The sequence below is a fragment of the Haliaeetus albicilla genome, chromosome 26 (genome assembly GCF_947461875.1).
Source record: "Haliaeetus albicilla chromosome 26, bHalAlb1.1, whole genome shotgun sequence".
Lineage (NCBI taxonomy): Eukaryota > Metazoa > Chordata > Aves > Accipitriformes > Accipitridae > Haliaeetus > Haliaeetus albicilla.
The window spans coordinates 7,851,141-7,875,480 of record NC_091508.1 but is presented as its reverse complement, the minus strand read 5'-3'; the positions used below and the strand labels follow the sequence as shown (position 1 = coordinate 7,875,480).

The window sequence follows — 24,340 nt, the reverse complement described above, 5'->3', positions numbered from 1 at the left end:
CCCAGGACAAGTGCGTGCAGGCACACACTCCACACTGTGGGAGGTCCACCACAACTGCCTCTTACTGCCTGGATGTCTCTTCTCTCTCAGGCCCCCTGGCTCCAGCTGGCGTGACCCTGACCAACACCCGACGCCCGCTGGGACTCTCTGCCTTCTGGGACAAGGCTGCTGGCGATGTGGACCAGTTCCACCTCCAGCTCTACAGCAAGAGCCATCCAGCGCAGAGGAACATCTCAGTGGGGCCAAACACCCACAACTTTACGTTCCTGGGGCTGTCCCCTGGCATTCAGTACTTCCTGAAGGTGACTGTCCTTGCTGGCCCATACAGATCCTCGTCACACTTTGCCACCGAGTGGACATGTGAGTGAGAAGTGTCCCCAGCCTCCTACAGGGTTGGGGCATCCTGGCACTGCCTGCAAGACTGGCAGTGAAGCGGACATATCTGGGCAGAGGGAGGGCTCTGGTGAGACCTGCACGCTTCTTGCCTCTGGGAATTGGAGCACGTGTCATGAGTTAGGTGCTGTGTGCTGGCTTCTGGGCCCCAGAAGACCCTTTTCCCCAGCTCAGGCTTTCCACAGTCAAGCTGAAACTTGCACCTAGACCACTCATGATCTCAAGGCCAGCCTGGGACTGGTGGGAGAGGGATGCGCAAGAGGAAGCACAGAGCCCATATGGGCTTGCTGCTTGCTGTCCATGGAGCAGAGCAGCCCACTGGGGAGCTGAGTGCTCTCTTCTCAGTACAGCACCTGCCTGCTAGCAGTGTCCTGGGGACACACACAGGCCACTTGCATGTCCCCCAGGACAACAGGAGAGCTAGCAGTCAGCTGACACCACTTCTCCTTTAGCCCTGTGCAGAGGTGCAGGCTGTGTCCTGGCTTCTGCAGTTGCTTTCCTCCACCATCTCATGGATCTCCATGCTGTGTTTTCCCCTAGATCCACTGTCTCTGGCTAACGTGAGTGTACAGCCTGGCCGGAGACCCCAGGAGCTACATGTGAGCTGGGTGGAGTCAGGCGGTGGCAGAGACCACTTGGTACAGCTCTCGGTGGCTGAGTCCCTGTCCATCATCAGGAATGTGTCCGTCCCCCGTGGAGTCACCCAGCTTGACCTGGAGGGGCTGGTGCCAGGGTCCCGATACCGTGTGGAGATAATTTCTCAGGCTGGGCCTCATCGCATCTCCTCTCAGACTGCCATTGGCTACACTGGTAGGAATGCAGCCTCTCTGCACCCATCCCCATCCCTGGTACCCAGCCTGGCTTTGACCTGGCGAGGGGCTGGGGACCAAGACGGAGGGGTCCTAGGGCTGTTCTGCAAGAGAGCTCTGATACCATGTCCCTGCAACCCCACTGGTGCCTGTCTCCTACTCAAGATGCTGGCTTTCTTTTTGGGACCCTCACTCATCCTGAGCCCAGCAGCTCAATGGGGCATGCTGTGAGCCTGCCCCAGCACTTTGGGACAAGGGGGGTCTCAGGTCATGGTGATGATGCACCGTTATGACCTGGGACACAGAGAGCAACTTTGATCTGGGAGCAACCCACTGCTCTCAGCAGTCTTTAGACAGCATGATAGATGCTCACAGTCCTACAGCTCCCAGCTTCATTCCCAAACTAGAGTCAGTCCTGAGCATCCCAGGTTTGTCCCCTGTAACGCTGTTTCTCTCCTGCAGTCCCACTACCTCCTCTTTCCCTGTCGGCAAGCCCTGTCAGCACTGCCTGGGCTCTGACTGTGCACTGGGAAACTCCTCCTGGGCAGAGGGATAGGTATCTGCTTAGTGTGAAAGAGGAGGGCTCTTCTGCACCAAAAAGGAACCTGGAAGCAGGGAAGGACAGCACCAATGTCACCCTGGCACAGCTGGAACCAGGAACTTGCTACCTTGTTGGGATCTGGGCAGTAGCCGGACCCTATCACTCCCTCCCCAAGAACATCACTGGCTGCACAGGTGAGCATGCATACCACCCATGGGTGATTTGTGTGGGAGCACTGCAAGGAGATCCAGAATGGGATGGGGATCAGTGTTGGCACCCAGGGAGAGGAGAGCACCCTGGCCTGGTTTCCAGTGATGCTAGCCTGCAGTCATCTCTGGCCTCTTGCAGCCTTCTTGTATCACAAGGGCACAGAGTGCCTAACAGACATGGCTGCATGTTCAGAACTGGATCTTTTTCTCTCTGACTTGTGTCTCTCTTTCCTCGCAGTTCCTGCTGCTCCGACAAACCTGATCCTTACTAACCCAGGCAGCTCCTCAGAGCTTTACATGTGCTGGAACAAGCCCCCCGGCAGGAGGGACCACTACCGTGTTATTCTGTATAGCCTCAGCAACCAGGGCAGGGATCGGGTCCAGACCTTGAGTCCAGATGCCCAGAACATCACCTGGACTCACTTGGAGGCAGGCAGCAGGTTTGCTGTGCAGGTCACTGCTGTGAAAGGTTCATTTGAAGCCTCTTCCACCAATGTCACCCAATGGACATGTGAGTCTGATGGGTTGGGTTGGACATAGCACTGCAGTGTGCCCCAGAGCCTCCATCTGAGCCTTGCAGAGCACCCACCACTACCTTCCCCTTCCCAAACCATCCCCACTGTGCTCCTAGCTTCTACATAGTTGTCCCACCTTTCTGTTCACTGTCCTCATTCCTTCCCTGACAGAGATCCAATCCCCCCTACCCACCTCAAAGGCTCTGGGTATCATCCCTGCCATGTCCAGCTGCAAGCCCTTGGGATATTGCGCTCAGAGCCACGTGCACTCTCTGCCCATTTGTCCCCATGCTTCTCTCTGGGAGGATCTCTGGTGGCCAGCCTGCCCACCGCCCAATGGGAGCTGCGGGCTGGAGTCCAGCACTGCCAGAGCACGAGGGATCACTGGGCAGAGCAGCCAGCTCATAGCATTGAGCAGCAAGCAGTGGCACACAGGGGCTGACTGTCTCCCTGTTGCTTTCCAGATCCCTTGGCCCCTGCCAACCTCACCCTGGGCAGCCCCTCTGCATCCACGCTGCAGGCCTCCTGGGCAGCAATGGGGCAAGGAGCAGAAGGCTACGTAGTGGATGTCTATGACACAGCCTCCAGCAGTCATGTTGGGCACATGGTACTGGGTGGGGATGCCAGGAGTCACATCTTTAGGAACCTGAGCCCTGGCACCCACTACAGTGTGGCAGTGAGTGCCACAGCTGGGCCCTTCCACACCAGCACCCCCAACCTCACCCACTGCACACGTGAGTATGATGCTCTCCTTGCAGCCCTGTGTCCTCCACCAGATCTCCCCCTTCTGGGTTCAGATCAGAGGCTATACTCGTGCAGCCAGATCCTGTCTTCCTCTCCCACCCATGCAAGCGCCCAGTGCTCATGCCCTGCTGGATGCAGCAAGGGGAGTCTGTGCATGGCCCTGTGGCCTGGTCACCCATGTCCCTGGTAGCCATCCACAGGCATCCACAAGCTCAGGCAGCACCAGGGAGGAGGCAGCTGCCACAGAAACAAGGGCAAAGCCAGCCCTCAGGACCTTGCAGGGCTGACCCACCTCCTGCAGCACAGGCTTGATACAGATATGGAGCATCTCCTTTCCTTTAGCCCAGATGTGGCTCCTGGCAGTGACTTGTGTTTCCTCCCCAGGCCCGCTGCCCCCGGCTGCTGTGCACTGGCTGAGCATGGGGCATCCTGACAGGCTGAGCACATCCTGGGGAGCCACAGCTGGGCGGCGAGATGGCTACACACTGACGCTGTACCATGCACAGCTGGGCTCCATAGCAGCTACAGCCTCACTCAGGAGAGACACCCACAACTTTACCTTCATGGGCCTAACCCCAGGATACGAGTACTCCCTGGAGGCCAGTGCCACAGCTGGACCATACCAGGCAGCGGCACCCAACATCAGTGGCTGGACATGTGAGTGCCTGGAGGAGTGTCCCCTGCAGAGGGGCAGGAGATGTTGCCCCACTGGGCAGTCCTGAGGAGGGCTGGGAGGTTTACAGGGGATCTGGTGCCTTTGGAGATGTGCACACACATGTTCACGGGTGCAACACGCAGCAGTTAGTGCAGGGGCACACTGTCACCCTCATGCACATGGACGTTCAATTGTAGACTTGCACAAGAACATGTTGATGACATGCAGGGTTGCCCAGCTGTGCCCATGTGGGAACATCCCCCTGCCCCTTCAGCCTGTGTACAGAAGCACTCACACCCTCACTGAGTCTCCTCCAGCAGTTAGAAAACACATTACCATAAAAGTTCATGAAATGAATCAGTATAGTACAAAAGGCTAATCCATAGTCCTCCCGGGAGAAGAGGTCTTTGCTCTGGAGATGGACTAGTCCAGCACTTCTCCCCACCCAGAAAGGTTTTAGGGCTGGACACAGTATTGATGCTGTGCCAGCTCTGCCCAAGCAGCTGCAGGCCAGCTGGGTGCTGGAGGACATGCGTTCAAGCAGCAGTGGCAAAGGCGCTCCAGCTGGGCTATGGGATGAGGGTGACCTAGATGAAGAAGGGTTGTCATGTGAGGGACCACAGAGGGTGAGCAGTATTAAAGGTGAGGTGGGATGGGGACAGAAAAGAGAAAAGTGAGGAGGAGGAGTGTGCCAGAGGGTGTCTATGAGTCCCAGCCCTTAGGGAGCATCTGTCCTGCTGTACAATGTCCCATCAAGTGTCTGTTTCCTTCTGCATGGTCTCCAGTCCCTAACATTAGGTCTGGTAACTCCCCAGGCCCACTGCCCCCAGCTGCTGTGCGCTTGCTGAGCACGGGGCACCCCGACAGGCTGAGCGCGTCCTGGGGAGCAGCAGCCGGGGGCCGAGACGGCTATGCACTGACCCTGTACCATGCACAGCTGGGCACTGTGGCAGCTACGACCTTGCTTGGGAGAGACACCCACAACTTCACCTTTATGGGACTGGCCCCAGGAAGCAAGTATGTGCTAGAGGTGGTGTCCACGGCTGGGCCCTACCAGACACCTGCAGGGAATGTCAGCAACTGGACGTGTGAGTACCCTGTTTTGAAGGTGATGCATGCCTTGCTGGGCAGTCACGAAAGCTCATGGCAAAGGACATGGCCCCAAGGACCTTCATGGCACTCCCCGAGCCCTGCCTAGACCAAAGGGCTTGTCAGTGCCATGGCACTGAGCAGAGCTCTGCCCATCCTCACCATCAGCTCCACTAGCCTGGATTAGTTCAGCTGAAGCTCTGGGGGCTGTGCTTCAGAGGAGAGGCATGGAGGAGGGAGCAGGGAACAGGGGCATTCACTTCCCGCCCCCCCCCCCCCCCTCCCCGCCTCTAGCTGACTGGGTGGTCCCTCCTCACCCATCTCGGTGTCTTGCTCCAGCTGGGACAGGGCTGTCTGCTCAGACAGGCACCACTTGAAGCTTGCAGAAGCTGCTTTTAGCTGCCTCCAGGCTGGTGGATGCAGCCATCCAGCCAAGACAAAGTGCTCTGTCCTGTATGGTGCATCCCTTCTGATGACACTGCCAAGATACTCAGGCAATGTCCTCAGACCCTTCACTGACATGTCTCCCATCCTGTCTCTCCAGACCCCCTGGCACCCCGTAATGTGTACATGACAAACCAGGGGTATCCCAACAGGCTGAGCACATCCTGGCGAGCGGAACCCCAAGGACAAGACAGTTACAGGCTCCTCCTGTATCATTGGGGATCAGGTATTGTGGCAGCCAATGTATCTGTTGGGAAAGGCACCAGCAAATTCACCTTTTCTGGCCTGGCTCCAGGACACAAATACCTGCTGGAAGTGGTGTCCATGGCAGGGCCCTACGCAGCCTCCGCGGGGAATATCAGCGACTGGACAAGTAAGTGGCAAGAGCTAGAGGTCCTTGCAACACGCATGAGGCTCAGCCTCACCCAAATGGGTAGGCTCAGCACCTGCAGTGATAAGGGGCAGGGACATGGCTAGAACTGCTGCCTGGAAGCTGTAGGTACCATCATAGCAATGAGAATACAGGCTATGCAACCCCCCTGTGGAGGGGAGAGCAGGGCAAAACTGCTGTCCATTGGACAGTCCGGCAGCCATGGCTGCTGTTTCAGAAGGCAGACCTCCAGCTCGTGGCCCCGCTGTTCACACAAGCTGGCTCCTCCAGGCATGGGTGACTGCACAAGAGTAAGGGATCCCATGGCAGTAGTGCTGCTCTGGTAGAGGACACCCACTGCCTGGGAGACCACAAGGTCTTACAGCCAGGGGGGGACACCCCACCATCCCTGCTGCCTTTCTCCCAGGCACTCAGAAAATTCCTGGCATGGGGGATAAGGGGAGGCTGGGCTTTTTTTTTTTTTTTTTTTTAAAGGAATGTGGAAATTGCAGATAAGCACAATAAGCCTTTTCATGTGCTTGTGCCCACAGTCCCTGCACTTTGCTTGGGGAATCCAGAGGTCTCTGCTCCCACACTCAGCCAGCCCCTGGCAGGGTGCTGGGAGTCATGTGCAGAGCCCTTCAGGCAAGTCTCTAATGAAACTTGCTAATTAGCAGATGGAAGAACCCATCTCCTCGTGCTCCTCACTCTGCATGTCCTCCAATTGCCATTTAAAGGTCATTTCTGGTAGTGGCAGTGAGCAGCTGCAGAAATGTTATCACTGAACATATGAAGCTTCCTTCTTGTATGGAAGAGAGTACATGCATGCCAGTAACTCTCCCCTGGTGTGGTTTTCATTGTAGCCCCCTCAGTTCCCAAAAATCTCTCTGCGGTGGCTGAAGGGAACAACACGATGCTCATCTCCTGGGGCAGCGTCTCTGGAGAGCAGGACGAATGCCAGCTATGGCTGCGGGATCCCAGGAACAGCACGCTGCCCTGGCGGCAGGCCCTCGACAGAGGGCAAGTCCAGCACCTCCTCCAGGGGCTGATCCCAGGGAGGAACTACTCTGTCTCCTTGAGCTGCGTGGCTGGGCCCTACTGGAGCAGCACCAAACCCTTGGCAGTGCCAATGGGTGGGTACACACTGTCGTAGGGATGGGGGGAGTGCAGGCTGGAAGGGGGAGAAACACCTGGGTGGCCTCAAGACTGGATCAGCCCTTGGGTGTCAACAGAAGCATGGGAAGTCTTCATGGTGGGAGATAAGGAAAGCTAACAAGGTGATCCTCTGGTAGGCATCAGCTTTCTAAGCTAGCCCCATCACAGAGATTTCCCATAACCTTGTGGCCTGGTTACCTGTGAAGCAAAGTGGACTCTGCAGAGATCTCCATTGGTCTGCTTCTCCTGTAAGACATCTGCTCAGGCCCTGACCCATTAGCCTTGTCCTGTGGCCCTTCGCACAGAAGGCTCCCAGATCACAGATGCCCAGCTCTGCTCCTCTCTCATTGACCTAGGGGCAGGCAGTAGAGGACCACAGTGGCTCTGGGCTGACGCATGGGCTGAGACTGGGATTTCTCTGATCCAGTAAGTTCAGAGCCTACCATATCTCCTTCGCAGAGCCAAACCCGGTGGAGGATGTGCAATGCCTACCAGAGTCAAGAAGCCTTTACTTGAACTGGACCAGCTCTCCTGGAGATGTGGAGGCTTATGAGGTGGTGGCAGAGAGACTCTCTGATGGACCTTCCACCTCCAAGTATGTCGTGAGCATCCCTACGAGTGAGGCCAGTCTGCAGGGGCTGGGGCCAAACTCATCCTACCGAATCTTTGTGAGCACAGTGGGCATGAACACAATGAGAAGCCAGGCTGTGACTCTGCTCTGCAACACAACAGTGGAGGGTGAGTCCCTTTCTTTCCCGCAACCTTGCCACAGACCCCAGGAGAAGACACCCAGCGTTGCTAATTACACCTGGGGACTCTTTCAGCTGCCTGTGAGCCCCATGTGGTCCTGCACTGAACTGCAGTGGGTCAGGGCTCTGGGCCGTGATGCTGGGACCAGTCACAGGCTGAGCAATGCATGGTGGGTCTGTGGGAGCAGGGACACACTAACAGGCTGTGCTTGCTGGTTCCTCTTCCAGCCCTGCCTCCACCCCTGCGAGCAGACATCTTCCAGGTGGAGGCCAGCTCCACAGTTATCATTTCATCTGACCTGTTCAGCGAGGAGAACGGCCAGATCGAGTATTACGGTGTCATTGCTACCACTAATGATTCATGTAAGTGCCCCTGCACATCCAATCTGCAGTGGCTGCCTGGAGGGCAGCAGGCCCCCTGGATGTCACTTTGGGACTACCACTGTCACCTTGTACATTCCCCTTCAGTGCTGAGGCCCACCCAGGAAATCATGTCCAGCACATGGTATGACCACTATTATGGGACAGAGGACTCCTACCTGGCTGTGCTAATCCCCAATCCCTTCCATCCGAGCCCCAGGAGCTCCCCTGAAACCTGGCGAGTGTCAGTGGGAACAGAGGAGTGCGGCCAGTCCAGGGCAACATGCAACGGGAAGCTGAAAGCCAACGAACAGTACAGGTGAGAGATGTCCACAATCCTCCCGAGAGGAAGGCGCTGGAGAAGAAAAGGGACTGCACATGTCCCTGCAAGGTGCCAGCAGCTCCCTGGATGTTGCCTCACCCTCGTACTCCCCAGACCCCCAGCAGTGGACCCAACGGGTTGCTCCACCAAGCAGCATTTGAGGGGTGCAAGAGCTGGCATACCAGAGAATATTAGACAGTGTAGGTGAGCAGGGAGAGGGAGAGCAGAGGTGAAAGCTGAGACTGACAAGGGCTGTATGTGTTGCCTTGGGAGCTGGGCAGTTGTCCACCTCCAGGGTAAGAACTAAAATGGATGCTGTTAATTGTAGGACTTTTGCATGTGACTCAGAGCCACATGCAGACTTAGAGAGTGCAAAAATTAAACTGATTTAGAAACTAGTTCAAGTGGTGCCTACACAAATGGGGGCTCAAAGGTTGGGGGTAGCAAATGCACAGGCTGAGGTCCAAGTTCCCCATGAGACACACACACACACAGATCACTATATTCATAGATTTAGAGTCTTATTTGACAGTAGGTAGAATCCAGGAACACGAATGTACAAGCATACATATTTTGTTATAGGTTACCTTTAAAATAGTTGATGGTAAAACAGGTTTTCTACTGCAAACAAAGAATCATATCTTTAGTTAGTCCTCTGTTAATTTAGCAGCTCACAATTTCATCAAACAGGGACTGTATCCCCAGGCATTTCTCTGACAAAGGGATCCCCCAGAATCTGGGAGGTTGTCCCATTTCAGTTTAAAGGAACTTACAGCAAGGGTGGCTGACTAGTGATAGAAGTCGCTGAGAGTGTTGGGAACAGAGAAAGAAAGACCGTGAGAGAGTGCGTGCATGAGAGAACTTCACTTTTCCCTAGGAGTAAAGTGAGAATTATGTCTGCCCTTAAGTCTTGTGGTGAGTGAAATCAAGGTCCTTGATGTTGAGTTTGGACCTGCTGGCTCTCCTTCCTTTCTTCTTTACTGCTTCGCTCTCTCTACTTTTGCTATGTGCAGACTCCATGCTTACATGAAGAACTTACACTGATTCTTGTAAAGTTGTTTTAGATTTACATGTTGCCAAACAGGGGCTCTTAAGCCACTCTTTGGGGCAGCACTGGCAGAGAATAGAGATTGGTGTTAATGCTGGGCTGCATCAGGGGAGTGGGAAATGGCTGCTTGTCTTGGGGAAAAAAAGGGAATTGCTAGAAAGCCATTCCCTTGGAAATCCCACCGAGAGTAGGATCATCAGAGGAAACAGCTCTTTGGGCTTTCCCTAGGTACTGTATTATCATGCCTGGCAGGAGAACTGCATTATGATCTGGCACGGGAGAGCCTCCAATTGATTCAGAAGGTTTGAGACTGCCCATCAAGCCCATCTATTCTTTATTGCTAACGGCTCCTGCCCGACTCGCCCTCAGGCATGGCAGGGCAAGCCTTACTGCTTAACCCTAGCAGCCTCAGATCTGGCCTTCTGCTCCAGCCAGGACAGCCTGGGCACAAGCTGGGTCTGCGTTAGCATTGGCTCAGCCCAAGGTCTGCCAACAGTCTCGAGTGGGGTTTAACAACAGCAGAAACACACCAGGATACCCTTCCACCCCCCAAATACTGTCTGCCCAGTCTGAGGGTGGTATATGTGCCCACCCTGCTTCCCAGCTGCCATTTTCGTTCCAACATTGACCTCCTGCAGGGTAGCAGCTAATTCAGAGCCATCAGGCTGTCATTAGTCTACCTACCATGGTTCAATAACATGTACTTAACTGTCCGGTTACTCAGGACTAGAAAATCCTTTTGCACCTCTTCACAGCTTGGTTTAATTTTGGCTGCCCTAAACAACCTGTATCCTCAGTACACTGTGCTGCTTTCCTAGTTAATCATTAGTAGTGTGGTGAAAAGCAGATACCGCTGACAGCCCATCTCCACTCTGAAAGCCAGCCCTTGTTTCCTATCTTTCAGTGAGTTATTTATCCACAAGCCCTTATCTCTCATGCCATGGCATCTGCAGGCTCAGTTTACAAAGAGGTTTTTGCTCTGGCAGCCAGGTCCAGGGTGCTGCCAGAGGGGACTCACACGAGGCTCCACCAATTTTGGCTGCTAAAATCCGAAGCTACGTTTGAAAGCCTTAGCTTGTAGTTAGGGCAGAAGAAGACCTACCCTTCCAAGTTACCTGCTTAGAAGGAATTCAGCTCTGCAGGGAGCTGTGAGGCTTGGTGTGCACACTGCCAGGAGGAGGATGTAGGGCAGATCTCCACAGGGAGGAGGATGCACCAGCCACTTCTGTGTGCATAAGGAAGGGTCTGGGTCACGGCTCAGCCCTCCCAGCTCAGGTGTCTCTGTTTCAAAAGTTACCTGGGCTCAGCTCTTTCAAGTCAACCCAATTAATGGATTGACATGAACTAAGAGAGTGACTCAACCCAACTTGATTTTCCCTACTTACTGTTGTCTTTCCCTATTTGTGTCCTATAAGAGCAGAAACTTAACTTGTCTCTGGAAATAACTCTTCGGAGGACAGCTGTTTCCCATTTGTGCTTTCTGAACATTTTCTCATGTTCTCCCAAGTGCAACAAACTTGTGCAAGAGGCAGAAAAGGGAGGAAAGACCATTTTCACACATTCCCTAAACCCCTACCAGAAAACCAACTTCTTCCAACACAGCATTTCAAAACAGAGGCAGCTGTCCTGTTCCCTTGGGTCTTCCTGCTGCTGGCTGCATGGCTGCTGTGCTCAGTTCAGACTGCCCCTGATGGTAGGACTCTGCTTTGCCCTAGGTTCAGCATCGCTGCCTTCACCAAATATGACCCAGTAGCCCCTGCAGTGACATTCACCATGTTCTCAGGTAAGATAGAGAATGGCATCTTCCCCACCTGGCTGCGTAGGTTAGAGATAATTAACAGTCTGACAATGGCAAGCCAGAGGGAGATCATAGGCTGTAGCAAATAAAATAAATACAGTAAATGCAGCCATTTACTGACTTTTCTGTCCGTTCTATCTCTTTTTTATTCGAGCTGCTGGATCCAGTGCAGACACAACTCCACTATCAATGCCAATAATCACTGGAATCATTGTGGGATTTCTCTTGACACTTGCAGCTATTTTTGCTTTGGTCTACTGGAAACAGCTCAGAGCAAAGAGGTGAGGATGAGCCACCTTTTACCCAAGGGGTGCAGGCTGAGAAGCCCAACCTTCAGTGCCAAGCCAGGAGAAAGAGCAGTGGGAGGGTATAAAAAGAGATTTAGGCAAACTAGGACACCCACTAGTGGAGTTGTGCCTGGCAAGCACAGAAGCAAAAGGCAGAGGGGAGCTGCCCATGTGCAATTAATTCACAGAACCCTACACATGTGCAAGACAGTGTGCCTGATGTGAGCTGTCTGCTCACAAGTGCTCCATGAGCCAGCAGTGCACAATATGCTCACAGCATCTGTCCCTGCACTGCAGTGAAGAGTAACATCTCCCATGCTTTGATTCTAGAACCAAGAAAAGCAGCCTGCCCCAGGAAATGGTGACCTACAGCTTGAGGTGAGTGCTGGATTCTTCCCTGTCTGCGTGTCCCCACTGCAGGTCCGAGTCCTTCACCCACTTCCTTTCTCATGCTTTGACTCAGGGAAAATCCAACTCTGTCTCCTCTCCTTCAGTTATTTTTTAAATCTTAGGCTTTCCCATGTTCTGTATTTATTGCCCAGCTCCATTCCAAGTTAATGCATTGTCCACACCTCCTCTGTCCTCCTCCTGACTAGCCTGCCAGACCTCCCAATAACTAAGGCAAGTTTTCCTCTGGACTTCCATTTCATGCAGGAACATATGTCGGCCAATTCCCATACAGAACTTCAAGCAGTACTATGAGATGAAGACAGCAAGTGGTAACCATGCTTTTTTCCAGGAGTTTGAGGTGAGATGAGACTCCTGCTAGAGATGAGACTTAATTTCTCCTCTAAGTAGCTCATGCCCCAGCTGTTGGGTGGCCGGTATAGACTCCTCATCTCCCGGGACAGTAACCATGTCTCTAGGAATCCAACCACCCTACTAAGCAATCTTGGAGGCCAAAGATTGGATGGACTAAGTGATCAAGCAATTCCTTTGCTCAAAACCTGTTTTGTTCAAGTTCTGGTAGAAAAACATGTTGTCTGTGGTGTGAGGTGAACTAGCACTGTCATAGCTGCTGGTGGACAAAGCTAAGGGCCCCAGGCCTGGACTGGAGGCGAAGATACTGAGTGGTGTTGCAATGAGATCCACCTTGACAGTGTTAGAAAAGAGCCTGCAGCCCAAAGGAAGGTCAAGGAATACTCTCAGAGCTATAAGGCCAGGCTGTGAAATTCACCTCAGGCTACCTTCAGTGGCTCTCACTGCCAACATCTGCAGGCTCTGAATCGTTCTGCTGCCAGCACCTTTGAAAGTCCCATAAGCGATTTCAAACCCTCCTTGGATGACCCTTCTCTGGCCCTCTGAGTGAGGACAGAGGCAGAAGCAGTGCAAGATATTTCTGTTTTCTCAGCACAAAATGCTCTGAGCTTCTTGGTAGATTTCTGATTTCTGAGAAGGTTTTGTTCCCCAATACTTGTTCTTGGGCTTGTTTTCTTTTAAATACAAACAGTGCTGTTGGAAAAGGCACTGCGAAAAGACACCTACGGCTCAGAGTTCACAAGCCATGCTGAGGGAGGAGTAGAGCAGTTCCCTGTGCATGGGTGACCCTCTTGGACCACCAGACAGAGCTGTTGGCCATGAGCAGGGAGCTGGGTTGGCCAGGAGCTCTCCAGAGAGACATTTGTGCTTATCTTCTCCCCTGTCCTACAGGAGCTGAAGGAAGTTGGGAAGGAGCAGCCAAAGGTGGAGGCTGAGCTACCAGCAAATGTCTCCAAGAACAGATATCCCCATGTGCTGCCCTGTAAGTGCTGTCTCCTCCCTCCTCCTTCCAGCGTCCAGGGTGGGAGTTCACACTGCAATGCACAGGGACAGGCTCACCTTGCATCACTGCAGGGTTCACAGTGCCTGGCTGCTCTCCTGGGAGAAGAAGGAGTCTTGAAATAGGCCTCAGTTTCCATTTTCCTGCTGGACACTCAGGGCTTATGAGTTGAGCCAGGGCTGAGCCACCATCCTCCTCAGCTCCTCCAGGAGACTGCTGGGCAGGTGCTGGGTCAGCGCAGCTCAGGGGTGGGTCCCAGCTGGAGACCAAAGGGGGACCATGAGTGTCCCATGGCTTCTTTGATAAGCCTCATGATACCTGCTCTGCTTTCTGACCCCTCTGCTAACCCAGCTGGCAGGCAATGGTCACCTTTCCAGGGAGAAGGTGCCTGGCCAAGCACAGGGCCTCACTGCTAGCTGCATACATGGAGCTGCTGGGGCTTCTCCCAGTGAAGAGGGCATGACTGTCTTGGTGAAGGGCTGCCTTGGGGGGTCATGTGTGTATGCTGTCTTTCAGATGATCACTCTCGGGTCAAGCTGAGCCAGCTGGGGGAGGATCCACACTCAGACTACATCAATGCCAACTTCATGCCTGTGAGTGCCCACTTGCCTTCCCCACAGAGACATGGCCATGGGGCACCATCAGAGAAACTCTGCCTGGACTGAGATTTTGAGGGCTGGTGCCACTGCCACTGAAGCCACAGCTGGCACAGACTGGCAAGCAGTTGGGGGTCAGGCAGAGATGCATAGTTACCTTTAGCAGGGGTTGATGGAGATCGTCAGATGGCAAGTGCTGTGAATGCAGGGGTGTGAATGTGGGGAGACTGGCAAGGCTTTCTGCTTTCTTCTTGAGGACTATCCTCTTCCCATCATCTCCCAGCTTACTGCCCTGTCTGTCTGCCTGCTCTTTCTCCTTCTGGTCTGTGCAGCTGCATTTGAACAACCCTGGAGCTGTGCCCACATACCCCATCCAGGAGATTTTCCCAGGTAACAGGCAGGGCACACAGCATGCACGCACGGGTGTGTGGATCCGCGGGGCGTGTGTGTGTCAAAGGGGCAAAGGCAAAGAAGCAGCCTGAGACCTTGCATGATCACCCTACCTTCAGCAATGACTGGGGAGCACAAGAAAGACCCAGATCTGTCTTCCCCTGGTTAGGCTGAATGAGGAACTGCTTGGAGGGAAATGGGGGTGACATCTTTATTCCAAATATGTAGAGAGCACATGCTGGGCAGCACATGCTTCCTGTGAAATCAGCTGCTTCTGAGATCAGCTGCCTGGGAACTGTGCCCGCATGGCCTAAGGGCAACAGGCATTTCTACCTCTACCAAAAAAGCAGACCAGGCACTGAATCTGTCTCAGGGCAGGATCCACCTGCCTCGGCAACTTGCCAACTCTTCCTGTCTGCCTCTTCCTCAGGGCTATACATCCCAGCAGGAGTTCATTGCCACCCAGGGGCCCCTGAAGAAAACAATAGAGGACTTCTGGAGGCTGGTGTGGGAGCAGAACGTCTGCAACATCATCATGCTGACAGTGTGCATGGAGAATGGGCGGGTAGGTTGGCACCACCAGGCTTCCATGTGCCAGGCTCAGCCAAGACTAGATCTGGTCGTGTGAGCTGAGCCTAGGGCTGGGTTTGTGCCCTCCACCAACCCCTGCTTGGATGTGGCTCCAGGGTGAGCACAGGCCACAAAGCTTCCCCAACAGGCAGTGTGGGGGGAACAGAGGCTGATGTGTGCAGCTCAGCGTAAGCTTGGGGTAGGAAGGGATAGAAGTGGAGCTTAGCTGGAACCATGCCCATCACACTCAGATATTTCTGCAGCATCTGAAATTACACTTGCCTCTGGATGAGACACCTCACATGGACTGTTCCTCCAGTCTCCAGGGATGATGAGACCCATACAGGTCCTTTTCTCTGGAGGAGCCTGAGATCCAAACGAAGGGGAGGTGGAGGAGAGCCATGCAGAGCTCCCAGTGGGAAGGGGAAGCACCGCTGCCTGCTCCCCAAGACCTGCCTTGGCTCCCTGCACAGCTGCTGCTCTCCAGATGCTCCCAGGGAGCCGGGAGGTCACCCAGTGGGACCTGGGCCCTCTGACCCCTCACTGGGACCCTGTCCTGCCTGTGCTCTAGGTCCTCTGTGATCATTACTGGCCATCCGAATCTGCCCCAGTCTCCTACGGGGAGGTCCGGGTCCACCTGCTAACACAGAGCAGCTCCGAGGAGTGGACCATGCGCGAGTTCAAACTGTGGCACGTGAGTAAGGACCCAAGAGGACTCAGGGACCTGTCAAGGGCTGGGGGTTTGCATGGGATTCAGTGGCTTTTCTCCTTGGTGGTGGTAGTATAATTTCCTTTCCCTGCCATTAGTGGGGTTTAAAAAAGGCGCAGTCCCCTGAGGAGCAGTCTGTCACTTCAGACTTGGTAACACAGAAGTGTCCAACATGTATCACCCCTGCTGTCCACCCTTGCTCTCTCCTGTCCACGTCCCTGCACTGGGACACAGACTGCAGCTTCAAGAGCATGTTCCCCAGCAGTCAAAGGCAGTTCTCCTCCCTACCACCTCCACGTGCCTCACAGTGGCAGGGGACTGTGAGGCAGGACAGAGGAGCAGGAGCCACCAGGCAGTGCAGCAGACCTGGCATTGGCTGTTCCCTGGAGATGAGCTGGGTGTCCCCAAGTCCCCAGGTGCTCCCAGGGCTGCGGGGTGAAAGCATGCCCCTGTCCTGGTGGGCTGCACACCAACCACCAACATCCCCCGGCAGGAGGGTCTCCGGGCAGAGCGGCATGTGTCCCACCTGCACTACACAGCGTGGCCCGACCACGGGATCCCTGAGTCTACTACTTCCATTATGACCTTCAGAGAGCTGGTCCGGGAGCACATCCAGAGCACCAAGGATGCAGGGCCGACCCTTGTGCACTGCAGGCAAGGCTCTGCTCTGGGGGATGGGAGGAGGGGATGATGGCAGAGGGTATGGGGGACAAGGGTCCTAGTCGTACACAGACTGGGAGGGGAAGCAGTGCCTGGGAAACACAGCTGGTCTGTAGAGAGTCTCCTGCTTGGGCATTGGGGATTACAGGTCTGCTTGTAGCCTGCCCCCCAGCCCCTGGGGATGGGGCAGCTGGAGATGGTCAGCACCAATCCAGGGCAGTCTGAATGCCTCCTCAGCCCCATGCTTTGCTGGGACCAGTGCCCCAGGGTTCAGCAGCAGGACAGGAGCCCATGGCTATGGGATCAGGCAATGCTTAACCCTTGCTCTCTGTGCTCTCAGCACCGGGGTAGGCCGCACTGGCACCTTCATTGCCCTGGACCGGCTGCTGCAGCAGATGAAGCAGGAGAAAGTGGTGGACACATTTGGTGTTGTTTATGCCTTGCGGATGAACCGTTACCAGATGATTCAGACGCTGGTAAGACCTCTGCTCCCTCTTCCCCCAGGCCCCTTGCTCCATGGTGTAAAAGCTAGCAGGGCTGGGAGACAGATGAGCTGACTGGCCAGCCCCAGTACCCCCAGGCTGGTCCCCAACCTGACACTGTGTCATGGTGCCTCTCAAAGCAGCAGCTCAACTAGAGTGGAAATTGCTTGGCTGTGGGGGTCTCCAGCAGCTTCATACCCTGCTAGACCCACAGCAGCAACACACAGTCTCAGAGCCCTCCCAGGAAGCTCAGAAACACCCCAGAGCACCTAGGAACAGCATCAGGCCCTTTTCGGGCAATTCTTAACCCACACCATATCATTGGCCTGTGATGCTCCACAGCCCATCTAATATTTCCAGTACTCAGGGTTCGGGCAAGGTGTCAGGACTACCCTTCAGGACAGACAGGCAGACCCAGTGCAGGGATCCAGGGGCTCTGAGATTGAAGTAGCCAGGGCTTTTTTTTGGGCATGAATGTAGGACACCCTCTGCCCACTAGGCAGTGTCGTACCCACTCTTCCATGCTGTCTGCCTTTGCCTTCCAGTCCCAGTATATTTTCCTGCACAGCTGTATACTGGACAAGATCTTGGAGGAACCACTCCTGGGTTTATCAAGGACGGAGAGGTAAGGGCCTGCTATGTTTTGCCTGCCACTCTACCCACCCTGATCCACAGCCCCTTCAGGCGGCAAGCTGGGATCCTGACCCCAGCTTGAGCCTTGGCTCCAGGACAGAAGGACAGGGAAGCCCATCCAGCCATCCCACCCAGTGTTTTGAGGGGGGCAGCTGAGGGCTGGTTGTTCCCTGCAGCATGGGGAGCCCAGCCCAGAACTAGGTGTGAGTCACTGGGCACACTAGGAGGGCTTGGGGGACCACATCCTACTTTCCTCCAGTGCCAGTTTCCTGGGCTACGCCAATGCCAAAGAGCTGCAGAGCTGTCCTGGGGAAGGCATTTCACTCAGCCCCTGGCTTTCCAACCTACAGCGATGCCCTAGAGATCAGTTCAAACTGGAGGGGCTCATGGCAGCTGGGTGGCCTTGGGATGTCCCTTCCAACGGAGGCCAAGGGGAGGAAGTAGGGTCAGGTGGGGCATGGCTTTGCCCACCTACCTCCTTGTCTCTGAGGCTACATCTGGAGGTCATATATCTATCTTTATGGTCAAATTGTCTCCTCCTTCATGCAGAACAGGATGCCTTTGTCCATGCTGTATCTTGGGAAAGGGCTCTGGACTGTGCCACACCTGAGACCTGCCTTTGTCTAGGAGAGAGCAGGTTGACACAGGCCAGAGCTGGGCTGGGGACCTGCGAGGGCCCCAGAATTTGAAGGGTGAAGGTCTGCTCACAACCCTGTCTACCTGCTGCAGACACAGCCTGGATGCTTCTGAGTTTGCTCAACCTCATCCTTATCCCCGGCTTCTCTCCCCAGGTCCTGTCCCATCCCGCTGAAAAGCTTTGCTCAGCACTATGCCCAGAAGGCGGCCAAGTCCCATGTGGGCTTCCTGAGAGAGTACGAGGTGAGAGCTGTCCTGGGCCAGGTGCAGGGAGTGCTGCCATAGCCATATGTGCTGGGGGGACCTGGGGAGTGATTGCGCCTGGTCAGGCTGGGGGACACCCAATAAGTGCCTCCTGAGTGGGTCCCATGCCCCAGTTTCCATGTGCCTGGCTGTCCTGGCAGTGTCCACTCTCCATGGCATTGCGTCCCCAGGCACATAGCTCCCTCATGCATCCTGCACTGATCAGGGTCTGTCCACAACCCGCTCCTTCCCAGACCCCATGCAGGGTAGGGACCCACCTGAATACCATTCTCCTACAGAGAGATGCAGCCATCTCCTGACAGCACGGAGCAGACCTGGCAGCCCACCCCCAGAGGTGGTCCCATAGAACCCCTGCTAAGGCTTTTGCATGTGCAGCTATAACCTCCCCTCTGCTGAGGCCAGGTGTCCCCAGGAGTCCCCAGTTCCTCCTGCTCCTCCTGACCCTTCCCCACTCACTGGTTTCTCCACTCTTTCACTCTGGCAGACCCTCCTAGAGGTTGTCAAGGAGGAAGCCAGCTCTGCAACACCATCTTCAGGCAGCCAGCAGACACGGCCCTCTTCTGGCATCCTCCCGTGTAAGTGCTGTGATGCCTTGCATCCTTTTCCTTCCTGTACCTGAGTGGAGCTAGGCTGGACCAGGGCTGGTGCTCCACAGTACAAGAATATATTTTGACACACTGCAGTGAGTCCACCAGAAGGGTACCAAGGTGTTTCGGGGGTGGAGCACATGATGTATGGGACTGAGATAGGTGGGTTTGTTCAGCCTGGAGGAGAGAAGGTGAAGGGGAGATCTTACTGCTATCTTCAGCTACCTGCTGGGATGGCACAGAGAAAATGTAGAGTCTTCTCAGAGGTGCACCATGGAAGGGCAAGAGATAATGGGTATGATTTGGAAGGGTAATCCAACTCAGTGTAAGGAAAAATACATTCCCATGAAGGTGGCCAAACACTGGAACAGGGGCCCAGAGCATCTGCAGGCTCTCCACCCTGGGAGATATGCAGCTCTCCATTGGCTAAGACACTGAGCAACCTGCACTACACGTATCTGCTTTGAGCAGGAGGTTGGGATAGAGACCTGTCTTCTGGGGACCAACATCCATGGGCTGCAGAAGAGCACTGCAGAGGGGAGCACCTTTGCAGAGAAATGGTGAATGGGGGGTTGGATTTGTGTGGCTGTGCGGAGTCTGGCAGGTGGTCTGCAGGAGCTGTGTGAGCACAAGGCTGCCCTGGATCCCTCCACCTCCCACATATTTTGCAGATGATCGCTCCAGAGTGAAATTTTCCCTGCTGGAACAGGGCCCTTTCTCAGGTCTCCTACAGGTGTGGCGTGTCCCGGTGAGTCATAACCCCAGCAGTAATGCCCACCCCTGTGCCAGGGTCCCACAGGCAGCAGGTGATGCTCCCCCTTCCTCACTGTTCCCCTGCTCCCTGCTGCCTGGTTCCTGCACTGCTCCACTGGTCACTGCTGCTGTGGACAAGAAGGGACTGTGAAGACTGAGGATGCATCTTCCCTCACCTGCTCAGTTTGGGCTGTCCTCACTTCCCTTCTGCAATGCTTTCTCTTCTCTCATTGCCTCCTGACCTGCTGAGCTTCCCTTCTTTTCCTGGCTTCTCCCGCAGCCACCTGGGCTGATGGGGTACCGGTGCCACCCTCTGCAGCAGGAGAGTGACATTCTCATTCCCCACACAGGGCTGCAGCTCCAGCAGGGAGTATCTGGCTGTCCAGGGGCCTGACAAGTTGACCATGGAGGACTTCTGGACCCTGGTGTGGGAACAGGACATTCACACCATCCTAACACTTCTCCCACGGCAGGAGAAGGGGGAGGTGAGGTGCCGTGCCTGCCTGTGCCATGGCAAAGCAGGGATCTGTTTAATGGAGTTGGAAGCTAGCATAGCTCTGAAACTTGAACTCTTTTCACTGTGTCCTGAAGCCTGAGTGCAGATCCAGCTTAGCTAAAGCTGAACCTTCCCTCTGTCAAAGTGCTCCCACAGCTTGTCGCAGGAGACAGGTTCTGTCTGCCCACCATGCAGTCCATGGCTCTGGACTCAGCTGGTACTCTTTGAGCTACATGTCCATGGCACCCAAGGACAGCAGTTCCTGCCTCTGACCAACTGAGGTGGAGGGCATTTGCTGAGCAGATTCCCACTGTGAAGCAGCTGTGTTAACAGGGAAGCTGGCTGCAATCTGCTGTTGTTTCCAAAACTCCCCCAGGGTTTAGCTAGTGGAGGAACTGACATGGAGTGATGTTGGGGGTGCTCTCGGTCCAACCCCACCACAGATCCCTAAGATGGTGACTGATCTGAAAGATGGCAACCATCAACATGAAGCCAAACTTGCTGTTGTGCACAGGTCCCAAGTGAGGCGTGCTGGCCCCTGGAAGGAGACTCTCTCTGCACAAAGATGCTGACCATCCAGTGTGGCACAGAGAAGCTTGTCTCTGGATGGAGGTGTATCCAGCTCAAAATGAAACACGTATGTGTTGATGGGGTTGGCCTGTCTCCCACTGCCTGGGATGTTCTTCACTGCTAGCAAACAGGTCTGTAGGGGCAGGGGCTGAAAGGTCCATGGAGTTTTGTCTGAGCTGCAAGACCAGAGTGTCAGCAGTCCACAAATGCAGGAGGGAATCTAGATTACAACATCCAGAACATCTGCTGAGTGGACATAGGAGAGGCACAGGAGAGGCCTTGGAGGCTTCCCCCACCACTTGCTGATAGGTCTTTCTGACCTTTGAAAAAGACCACACAGTTCTTAGTCTCCCTCTCAAGGGGCAGGTTGGGGTGCTGTGGGGAAGGAGAGCAGGTTGCCAGAGGCACCATACCCACTGTGTGGGTGATGGGCAATGCCCCAGCAGAGACTGCCTGGACAGCTTTATGGAAGCTAGCAGTTAGCTCAGGAAAGCACCTGACAGCCTAAGGATTGGAGACCTGGGACCTCTCTGCATCCAAACTCACCCATCCCTCCCCGACATCCATGTCAACTCTTTGTGTCTCACCAGGAGAAGAAAGCAAAGGAGAGGCAGGTACAATGGTTCCTATACACGCTCTGGAGCAGCAAGAAGCAGCCAGATGTCCAGAGCCTGGTGGAGCTCCTCACTGCTGTCAGACGGTGCATGCCCCACCGGAAGAGAGCCAGTCCTCTCCTGCTGCACTGCAGGTACATCACATTACTGCTCCATACATGGGCAGCCTCGGAGAGCTAGTACACATCAGGCTGCACAGTGCATTGGCATGGCCACCAGCCCTGTGCCCTCCACCAAGGACCCCAAGGTTTTGGGGCATGTTGAGAGTAGGTCCATGGGAGCCAGAGAGTCTCTGAGCTTGGGGGTCAGATGAAGCAGTGCTCTGCCAAGCATATGGGAGAAGGGAAGGCAAACAGGGCTGGGCCAGGGGCAAACATGGATGGAGCAGGCATTCCTGGGCTGAGGTGCCCAGGCTATCTTTGGGCTGACTGCTAGGATCCTGGGAGCAGCCCTGACGTCCTCATTTGCTTGCAGCCAGGGAGAGCTCACAGTCCCACAGGACCCAACACAGCTGGCACATCAGCAGAGCTGGCTTGGGGGAGGGATGCACAGCTCAGCAGGGCAGAGTAGGCTGGATCTCCAGGCTCCTTCAGTGGGCATTTTGGGGTCCCATCCTCCCAGTCAGCACAGGCCTCATTGCCACCTAGACCAGTGCTCACAGTCCTCTATCCCCACTGTACTCAGTTGCTGCATGTTTTCTCATGGTGCTTCTGACTTCTTGGGCTGGTGCCCACTTCCAAAGAGGTTCAGCTCAGCCTGGCCTGGCATCAATGACCCTCCCTTGTCCCTTGCAGTGGTGGTGTGAGCCAAATGGGGATGCTGATCTCCCTGGATTGCCTGTTGCACCAGATGAAAGCTGAGAGAATTGTGGATGTCTATGGGGTGACCCTCCAGATGACAAGAAGCTGCTGTCTCATGACCCCGACTCTGGTAGGTGGGAAAGAGGAAGGGTGGTGGGCCAGGTAGAACAGAACATTCATGTTGTGCTGCCTGGACCTGGCATCATGCTGCCCACTCCCCAGGTGCTACCTGCCACCTGGGAGCCTGTGCAGCCTATGGAGGGATTAATTCCGTGCTTCCTCCCCACCCTGCAGCTCTGCCAGCCACTGAGAGCTAAGGGCATTATCTTTTCCCAAGGAAGAGCTTTCTATCTCCTCAGTTCTGGAGTTCAAATAGGTTAAATTGCATGTGAGCTTATGATAAATGCAAGGCACTCTTCCCATTCTGCCCTGGAAAGCATGAAGCACTGATTTCATACTACATGAGAAACCTGCCTGCTCACCAGCCTCTGGACATGCCTGTCAGCCTGGGTACTCAGAATCTGCTGGATTTCCCCTTGCCTGGTGCCTTTCCCTGCCACATCGCCCACACCTAGAGCCTGCTCCCAGCCCCTGCCTGCTGCCAGAGCTGGGGCCTCCTGCAAGGGGGTCCATGGGACACTCTGCCACGTTTGCAGCTGCCATGCAGCTGTGTGGGCAGTGGCACTGTCTGATGATGCCACAGCCATGCCCTGCCATGCTGTGCCAGCCCAGCTCACAGGCCTCCAGCGTGCCACTCCTGATGGGTGCTGGTGGCGCAGATGCCCTCTGGACAGCACTTTCATTTGCTACAACCACTGAAAGAGCTGATGCGGCATCCCTGGAAACCCTCCCCACAGGGGACAGCAAATTGGGGCAGATCTCTCTGGGGCTTCCCAGTTGCAGAGCCGCCTGCAAGCAGCTAATCGCATTCTTAATTAATGTGAACCATACACATGGTGGGAGCCAGAGGAGGGCAAGGCATCCGCTGCCCCTGCTTCAGAGCTTCTTTGTATTTCAGAAGCGTTCTTGCGGAGCAGAGACACAATGTGCCCATAAAGGCACAGCAAGCACCAATCAAAAGCTGCTGCTGTGCTGAGGGGGAGCAGAGGCAGCTGCCTCCCCACCTTGCTGTGAGCAGTGGTCGCTGTGGTCCCAGCACAGCCAGTGAAGGACAGGCAGAGCTGCCCTCCAGCCCCACGCCACTGCCATGTGGCTGCCAGCCTTCTCCATCACTGGCTTGCCAAGGACCCCTTTATCTCTGGCAGGAGCATGCTGCTGTCATGCTGGGGGCATCAGCTGATTTTGGGGGGGGGGGGGGGGGGGGGTAGTAGCCAAACAAGGGGGAAGATGAACCTTTGAGGGATTGTCCATGGATAACCACAGGGTATTTAAGCACCTCCAGCTCCAGTGCAGCGCTTGTCTCTGGGGATGTGCTCTTGCATTTGGCCAGGCATTGAGTGTGCCTGGTCTGAAGTCAGTCCTGGGCTGTCACTCCAGATTTCACAATCAGGCCAGGCTCATTGAAAACATGCTCTGGTGACCTGAAACTTCAGCCATTGTGTGATCTGTGGCTTTCCCAGCCCTTCAGTGGGGCTAAACCCACCGCCGGCAGGGGAGGAGGCTCCTCGTGACTTGCAGCTTAGCCAGCGCATTAGTGAGCTGTTAGGAGGCCCCTCTGTCAAGTCCCTAATCCCCCCTTCCCAGCTACCATGGGATTTTGACCCACATCATTTGCAGGCTGGCCCTGCCCTCCAGCCTTGTGCATTGAGTACAACCTAATTTACCTTTCCAACATCTTGCCTTTCATGGAGCCCTACCATGGCGGTGGTCAGTCCTGGGTATTTTGTAGCCTAGCATCATTTTGGAGGAGCCTGGCATTTGAGCAGAACCTCATATCAAATTCACAGTGGACTTGAGACCTCTGGACCCACATTTGGTACTGATGGATAATTTTGGTGATCTTAAAAATAGAGAAATAATGCAACCGGACTAAAACCACCCAGATCTTTTTGTCTACCTCTTAGAGCTTGCAGAGATCTACCCTGATCCACTGTCAGCACTTGACTCAGGTACACTGAGACTACCACCAAGGGAAACTTCTGCTCCAGAAGTCTTCCCTCCTGGCCTCAGGTCACTACCAGATCCTGTGCACTCCAGCAGGGCAGAGCTCTCCCAGCTCGTTGCCCTGCAGCATCACTGGAGTTGCTCTTCAGTCTTGTTTTGAATGCAAACATCATGGCATGACCTAAAGCCACTGGGGGACTTTGAGGAAGTTAGATGACATCTCCGATGGGGTTGTTCCTCTCATGCCCATCATGGGGATGGTGAAGCAG

At 54.8% G+C, this 24,340-nt stretch overlaps 1 protein-coding gene across 3 annotated transcripts in view; it reads left to right on the top strand.

Moving 5' to 3' along the window:
- Positions 1 to 24,340, top strand: part of LOC104316212 (receptor-type tyrosine-protein phosphatase V-like) — a 35,774-nt gene that overhangs the window by 10,602 nt on the left and 832 nt on the right. For all 3 annotated transcript variants that reach the window (XM_069771824.1, XM_069771825.1, XM_069771826.1), the window contains 30 exons: positions 91 to 360; positions 934 to 1,203; positions 1,665 to 1,937; positions 2,191 to 2,463; positions 2,932 to 3,201; positions 3,596 to 3,868; positions 4,682 to 4,954; positions 5,500 to 5,772; positions 6,633 to 6,902; positions 7,384 to 7,662; positions 7,902 to 8,036; positions 8,142 to 8,352; positions 11,119 to 11,186; positions 11,356 to 11,482; positions 11,819 to 11,866; positions 12,143 to 12,236; positions 13,139 to 13,229; positions 13,764 to 13,840; positions 14,664 to 14,798; positions 15,375 to 15,497; positions 16,006 to 16,166; positions 16,513 to 16,648; positions 17,200 to 17,279; positions 18,079 to 18,166; positions 18,672 to 18,762; positions 19,446 to 19,522; positions 19,878 to 20,012; positions 20,538 to 20,660; positions 21,184 to 21,341; positions 22,002 to 22,137. In XM_069771824.1, the coding sequence (XP_069627925.1) occupies positions 91 to 360; positions 934 to 1,203; positions 1,665 to 1,937; positions 2,191 to 2,463; positions 2,932 to 3,201; positions 3,596 to 3,868; positions 4,682 to 4,954; positions 5,500 to 5,772; positions 6,633 to 6,902; positions 7,384 to 7,662; positions 7,902 to 8,036; positions 8,142 to 8,352; positions 11,119 to 11,186; positions 11,356 to 11,482; positions 11,819 to 11,866; positions 12,143 to 12,236; positions 13,139 to 13,229; positions 13,764 to 13,840; positions 14,664 to 14,798; positions 15,375 to 15,497; positions 16,006 to 16,166; positions 16,513 to 16,648; positions 17,200 to 17,279; positions 18,079 to 18,166; positions 18,672 to 18,762; positions 19,446 to 19,522; positions 19,878 to 20,012; positions 20,538 to 20,660; positions 21,184 to 21,341; positions 22,002 to 22,137 (5,018 nt within the window). The remainder of the gene's footprint in view (positions 1 to 90; positions 361 to 933; positions 1,204 to 1,664; positions 1,938 to 2,190; positions 2,464 to 2,931; positions 3,202 to 3,595; positions 3,869 to 4,681; positions 4,955 to 5,499; positions 5,773 to 6,632; positions 6,903 to 7,383; positions 7,663 to 7,901; positions 8,037 to 8,141; positions 8,353 to 11,118; positions 11,187 to 11,355; positions 11,483 to 11,818; positions 11,867 to 12,142; positions 12,237 to 13,138; positions 13,230 to 13,763; positions 13,841 to 14,663; positions 14,799 to 15,374; positions 15,498 to 16,005; positions 16,167 to 16,512; positions 16,649 to 17,199; positions 17,280 to 18,078; positions 18,167 to 18,671; positions 18,763 to 19,445; positions 19,523 to 19,877; positions 20,013 to 20,537; positions 20,661 to 21,183; positions 21,342 to 22,001; positions 22,138 to 24,340) is intronic.